At 30.1% G+C, this 7,024-nt stretch overlaps 2 protein-coding genes and 2 long non-coding RNA genes across 6 annotated transcripts in view; 1 reads left to right on the top strand and 3 right to left on the bottom strand.

Annotated features, from left to right (window-relative positions):
• Positions 1-7,024, bottom strand: part of LOC116185954 (nucleoside diphosphate kinase homolog 5-like) — a 23,238-nt gene that overhangs the window by 3,885 nt on the left and 12,329 nt on the right. The gene's annotated exons all lie outside the window — the stretch shown is intronic.
• LOC102680765 (sorting nexin-27) overlaps positions 1-7,024 on the top strand; it is a 12,841-nt gene that overhangs the window by 5,188 nt on the left and 629 nt on the right. Inside the window, exons 1-6 of one of the 3 annotated variants that reach the window (XM_031511763.1) lie at positions 4,715-5,146; positions 5,235-5,372; positions 5,517-5,741; positions 5,825-6,135; positions 6,382-6,620; positions 6,739-7,020. In XM_031511763.1, the coding sequence (XP_031367623.1) occupies positions 4,941-5,146; positions 5,235-5,372; positions 5,517-5,741; positions 5,825-6,135; positions 6,382-6,620; positions 6,739-7,020 (1,401 nt within the window). In that variant the 5' untranslated portion in view covers positions 4,715-4,940. Of the gene's footprint in view, positions 1-4,714; positions 5,147-5,234; positions 5,373-5,516; positions 5,742-5,824; positions 6,136-6,381; positions 6,621-6,738; positions 7,021-7,024 lie in introns of those variants that run through there. The other 2 variants (XM_006618287.2, XM_006618288.2) reach the window with 2 other exon arrangements.
• On the bottom strand, positions 18-2,089 carry LOC116185955. The gene is made up of 2 exons (XR_004150853.1): positions 1,576-2,089; positions 18-420 (listed from the first exon to the last, which is right to left on the bottom strand). It is a non-coding gene; the product is annotated as an uncharacterized LOC116185955 (long non-coding RNA).
• On the bottom strand, positions 611-981 carry LOC116185958. The gene is made up of 2 exons (XR_004150855.1): positions 947-981; positions 611-859 (listed from the first exon to the last, which is right to left on the bottom strand). It is a non-coding gene; the product is annotated as an uncharacterized LOC116185958 (long non-coding RNA).

Below are 7,024 nucleotides of genomic sequence, written 5' to 3'. Positions count from 1 at the left end.
TTTTTTTTTTTTTTTAATATAATTTCTCTGAACATCATAAATAATGCTTGAAATACAAAGATTTAACGATTGTTATTAACATAATTTAACATTTTAAATAGTGGAACATTATATATATTATATATAAGAAACATGAATTTTCATTATATTTCATATTTTTGTTTTCTATTTAGATATATATTATTATCCCTGTTAATTAATTTTTTGATAACATTCTATTTATAAGTAACTCATTAATAGATAATCAATTGATTTTAATTACGATTAAATTATTTTGCTTGACTGATATTGTTCGTTTCACATATTGGTAGACCGATAAATACAAATGCATTTATCATTTAGATGCATATAAGTATATGACCTCTTTACTTGTGTGCCACTTTTCGTATGTCTTATAGTATAGTTTCAAAGTGTGTACGACTGAAAAGAAGATAGTGAAGATATGAGTTAGTGAGTATAAATTTTCATAATTCATGAATACAGAAGTTTTTAATTTATAATCGATTATATATTCTTTCATTGAACGATCAATTATATGACATTTCGAGTATGAGAACGTTATCGTTCATTCAGCGAATTTATTGTGATTTGCTTACTTAGCCTTCTCTTCAATTACGATCACATCTGTGCCGATTAAAGCTCGAGGAGTTAAACCCTTTTAATGGAAATGAATAGATGATTAAATCTCCAGGATTTATCTCTTTTTTTCGATACTTAAGGTCGATGCACGATTAAAAGGCAACATAGTATAGATAATACAACAGTATCTTTGTAACTGTAAACCTTATCAATCAATAATTTGTTTGATAACTTAATTGACTTTGTTAAACTATATTTATTTTCAGTATGGATATTGACACTAGATTTATTTGTATGTTCATCGGATCATATTCGACAATATGTTCCAAGATTATAGGAAAGATTATAATTGTAATTTAATATTGACACTGTTGTAATTGTATAAGAGATAATTGTTTATATTGTGTAAAAAAATACTGTTTTGATAATCTTAATAATAAATATTCTTTTTTTATGTATTAAGTACAAAGCAATAATAATAATAATAGTAGAGGAATATTATTAAAAAATGCAAGTTGAATAATAATTTTCACATTATTATATCAAGATATGAAAATTTGTTAGAGTAATAGATACAAAAATTTAGTCCATTGCATATATTTAAAAAAAAAATTCTTCAACTTTTTCAAACTTAATAAGTTTATACGATAGAAAATATTATGTTAAACGAGTGGTTAAGAAAGTTTACAACAGTGATATTAAAAAGCAAATTCATAATATCCGTTTTTAAACGGAAATATACGTATTATACACGTAAGGTTTAAAATAGTAATAAAAATAATTACATTGGATATATAATAGCATTATGAAAATAATAATATACATTTCGAAAATTGTGGAACAATCGAGAAACAGATGATCCTTGATATAATAATACATTGTATGAAAATACATATGTATAATAAATTGAATAAAATTTAGTAAGTTGAAGTGAAAAAAAACCTGGTTTTTCAAGAAAATCAAGTTTAAGAGTTTAAAAAAATATTGAATCCGTACCTTAACCTTCTTTCGCATGACGATTCGTGAATATGGATATCGATTGTATACATATAACCAGAAAGCGATTCTTGTGAAATTTAGAATTGCAATTTCAATTCGTATATCTTCGATCGATTTGTTTGTCTTTCGAATCTTCGATAATTTTAATCGAACTGAAGTTGCTGATAAATCATAAAAAAATAAATAGCCTTATACGACATCTACACGACTAGCTCATTGACAATAGGTTAAACAAGGACAGTGCTGCGAAATTAGATACTGCATCGGATGAATACCTTATGCCGCGTCCACACGGACGCTGTTCACGGACAACTCGCGAAACATGATCGCCAGCAGTGTGGACATTTCAACAAACTACGAGCAGGTTATAATGAACTCGTCTGCGAACAGCAAAGCAATGGCGGTACATTATTTCGATATATTTGAATCGTATCCGATATTTGGTGATATTGACATATTTTATAACGAAAATAAATGATTTGTTTGAATCAAATTTAAATTTAAATACAATAATAATTTAAATACAATACATGAAATGGCATAATTATAGAATAAAAAATATGGAATTAGAATAATTTTACTGTTGAATTTAATTATAAAATGTATTACTGAAATACCAGTTTTTCAATAGACAATGGATCTAAAAATAACAACTGCTGCAAATGTTCTTCGCTTAAAAGATTTCTTGTTTATTATTGAATATTTGTTACGTTACTATTTTTTTAATTTTCATCTAAGGCTCGCGAAAAAATATTTATTAAGATTACTTTTATTTATTACTTTTGTTTTCAGGTAACAGATTGAAAAATAAATTGAAAACCAATCGCAAATTTTATGAGATGATGATGATTATTTCCTTCGCTTATTATATTACAGCGATTCTATCGAAATTTCGAATATCTATAAATTAAGTATACTCGATATTGGAATACATCTTTACATTAAATATCGAAATATATATCATAATATATTCAAAATATTGTATCATCATTAGTAATCGCTTGGAAGGCACATCAAAGAATTTATTGAAAGCATACGTGTTGTAATGGTTTCAATTTAATCTTTTTAGAATTGGCTAAAGCTGTTTTAATGCGAATAAAATATTTTTGTTGTTTTCGAATAGTTCACGAAAAACTGTCGTCAGTATAGATGTAACATAATAGTCGGATATAACGAATTTTACATGAAAAGAAGCTTATTATAATGCGTCATTCAAGTAACTTGATTTACAATTACAGCTATTTGTGCTTGCAAACACAATATTAAAATTTTTAACTTTCTGATAATTTATTTATCGTAAATAATATAAAATAATTTATAATAATGAATCAAAATTGAATTAAATTAAATTGAAAGCTAATATTGAGGAGTTTGTATAAGAAGAATTTAAATTCATTATTGGTGTTTCCTCAATTCGTTAATCGATAACAAGAGTAATATTTTCATTATTTAAATAATAATATTAATAAATTAAAACTAAATAAATTATTATAATATACTTTTCAAAATTATATTAAAAAATTTATTAATTTATAAATTAACACGGACAAAATACGAGGTTAATTAAATTGAATCTAAATCCATCCAACAAATTTTCAAATATAACTTTCTCGAAAATATAATCCTCCTGTAAAAAAATTTTATTCAATATTTTTAATTTATTTTTGTCACCTTCGTTTCGATCGTACTATAATATAATATAATATAAACTAAAATTACTAAATCAATCATTTGTTTAATTAATTTGATAATTCGTATATTATCACTTAATTTAAAAAAAAAAACAAAAACTTTTCGATATACAGTTATAAACGATTGATTTTTACAAGATTGATAATCTCTTTCGACCAGATACCTTGAGAAAAGTAGAACGCGATAAAGAAACAATACTCGATAATTTTATCGAGATCCATGCATATCGACTTGTATCGATTTATATTTTTCCCTCGAGTAATCTTAACAAGAGCAATGAACCGAATTCTCGATAAGCGATTAAGATTTGACTCGCGAATGGAGTCATAACATCACGTTTGATCGTTCATGAAATTTCCTAAATTAACAGATTCGACTGTTCGAGTTCTATTTTATCTTTTGATCAATAATAGACCCCCCTCCTTCCATTTCTTTCGCTTGATTTGGTTATAATCTGTGAAACTCGAATCAAAGGATTCGATTTTTCATTGCTCCGATAGATATCCGGAGCAAAAGTGCAGACTACCTGAAACGAGCATGATAAAAATAGAAATTTACGTTAAATATATACTCGCATTGTTATACAAGTGTTATACGGTTAATAACGCGAGGAAAGTTGAGAAAACTGAGTTCCCCTGAGTTTTACAGTCGATCGAGAAAATTTAATTAAAATTTCGATCGATCGATGAATTAAAATCGAAGAAATCTCGTTCAGTTATTATTTTATGATGTCGCAGATATATTATATGTAACGGACGAAATATTTCGCCAAATTTTCTTTAGAAATAATTTAATCCGAAAATTTGAGATTAAAAATTCGTTTATAAGATATTTGATGAATGGAGATCAAGAATGATAAATATACATTGTATTTTTGCAAATTAATTTTTTTATTTTTTTTTGAAATATAATTGATCAAAGGTAATATATAAATAAATATTTTTGTTGTTCCCTAAAAACATTATTTAAGATGCGTCGCAAAAATAATAGATGATAGACAACGCAGAGAAATTATAAATATGTTTGCAAAATATAATGTTTTATTAATGAATAAAAGATACGTGAAAAATACACAGCATCTTATAATTATATTATTATTGCGATATGAGATATTTCTGTATTATTAAAACCGAAGCATCTCATTCATTAATCGCTGAGAAATTAATAAAAAGTTCACCATTCAACACTGTTCAACACTTCAGAAATAAATGTCTCTCAATTCTCAAAATAAAACTGCTTTATCGCGACTCAATCTCGCGAATTAAAATAGAAAGAAATATCAACAGAATTAATGATCGATGGTTGGTAATTCTTTTTTTAAAAAAAAGAAAAAAAAAGTGACCGGGGTGTTATCTTGGTCAACCCAATTAGCTACGAAATCAAAGATAATGCAATAAAATTGAGGGGGAGACGCTTGAAACTGATAGGGACAAGTATATAAAATGCAAGTGTACGCTTGCCGCGGCGCAGATCACGAATCGAAGCGGGAGCCGTGCCTCCCGCTCGTGGCCAATAACAATCGTCCTTTCACGTGTGGAATTCGAAGCTCTACCAAGGCTGTTCACCTGTTTTTCTCCTCTTTCTTATCGTTCCTGTCGCGTAAGTTACTGGCACTGGCCTACGGAAAAATAGATAATTATAAATTTCTCCTCGACAGAGAAGATGTATGTATGCATCTTCTGATTAAACTCGACTTTATTGATAATTTTCTTTTCTTCTCTCTAACATTATATAGCGTTAACGCATACGCAAGAAAGAAAGAGAAAGAAAAAAAGATGTTGACGTGTTATGTGACCGCTGTGCAATACGAGTGGATGAACAATCGTGAACGGCACGGATCGAATTTTGACTCGCGATACAAAACGATCAGTGATCGGTATAAAAATATACATATACATATATATATATATATATTTGTGAATATTCCTTCTTTTTTCGGAAGATAAAGTCTGATCTCGTTGCAGAAACAGTGTGAACGTCGAGGGAGCAACCCACAAACAGGTGGTGGATTTGATAAAGTCAGGGGGCGACGTGTTGACGTTGACAGTCATCTCTGTCACGCCGCAAGAAGCGGAAAAGCTCGAACCGTTCGAAGACTTGAGGTACGAAAATTTGATTTTTTTCTTCTATCATCGAAATAAAATTATTAAAGTAAGATTATATATACTCGAACGAATATTTCCTTCGTCCCTTTCTAATTTTATTCCGCTTATTGCATTTATTAACGCGTCTTAACTTTCTCTTAGTTATGCATCGGTGGACTACAGCGAAAAGCGATCCCTACCCATCAGCGTACCGGATTATCACGTTCGTGAGAGGAAACACGAACGTTACGTCGTTTTCAACGTTCACATGGCAGGCAGACATTTATGCTCTCGACGTTACCGGGAATTCGCCGCTTTGCACATGGCTCTCAAAAAGGAATTTATCGGATTCAACTTTCCCAAATTACCTGGAAAATGGCCATTCCAGTACGATCAGAATTTTCTATTTAATGATACATAATTTCTATATATATATATATATATATATAAATATATCGTGTAATTTTTAGATTGAGCGAGCTGCAACTCGACGCGAGAAGGCGCGGTTTAGAGCAATATTTGGAAAAGGTTTGTGCCGTAAGAGTAATTGCCGAAAGCGATATCATGCAAGAATTCTTGGCTGATAGACTCGAAGAAGATGGTGATCAAGGGCCAGCAGTCGATTTAAAAGTACTGCTGCCGGATCGCGAGGTTGTTACTGTTACAGTTGCTAAAGCGGCCTCTGTCAGTGATGTGTACGATGCAGTTTGCAGTAGAGTGGGATTGGACGCAGAAACGGCGAAATACTTTTATCTTTTCGAAATCGTCGAGTACAATTTCGGTATGTATTCTCGAATATCGTTTTACATATATATANTATATATATATATATACATATATATGTATAATATATGTATAATGTATATGTATAATGTGTATATATATATTATACATTATATATATATATATATGTATAATATATGTATAATGTATATGTATAATGTATATATATATATATATATAGGATCATTTCGTACCCAACTATATTACTCTTTAAAAAATATATATATATATATTCGCTTTATAGAAAGGAAACTGCAACCCCACGAACATCCCCATACTTTGTACGTTCAAAATTACTCGACCGCCAGTGTGACGTGTTTAGCAATAAGAAGGTGGCTTTTTAATTTAAATAGACCGCTCAGCGAGCAAGCGTTAACTTGGATATTTTGGCAAACGGTGGACGAAGTGAACAGGGGGCATATCACGGCAGGAGAAAGATTATACCAGTTGAAAGCGTTGCAAGACGCGTCCAGGAAACACGAGGTACAAGAGAGCAATTCCTTTTCCAAAATTTATTTTATATACTTATATAATTTATATAATTCGTATTTTACAATAATTCGTAAGCCGTGTATATTATTTTAATTCTTTTTGTCCGCAGTATCTAAAATTGGCGAGAGAATTGAGCGGTTATGGTGATATCGTGTTCCCTCATTGCGCATGCGATTCGCGCAAAGAAGGACACGTTGTCCCCGCTGTAGGTGCACCAGCATTTAAGCTGCACGCGGCGAAGGAGGACGGCACTTTGGAATCTCAAGTTGTCGAATTTCAATGGAACACTATTACACGATGGGAGGTGGATGAAGAAGGGATGGCGTTCTGTTTTCAATATACGCGTCAAGATAACCGTCCACCGCGTTGGCTCAAGCTTTTCACACCTTATGTAA

The sequence above is a fragment of the Apis dorsata genome, unplaced genomic scaffold (assembly GCF_000469605.1).
Source record: "Apis dorsata unplaced genomic scaffold, Apis dorsata 1.3 scaffold_347, whole genome shotgun sequence".
NCBI lineage: Eukaryota > Metazoa > Arthropoda > Insecta > Hymenoptera > Apidae > Apis > Apis dorsata.
The sequence above is the reverse complement of the archived record's forward strand: the minus strand, read 5'-3'. Positions and strand labels throughout refer to the sequence as shown.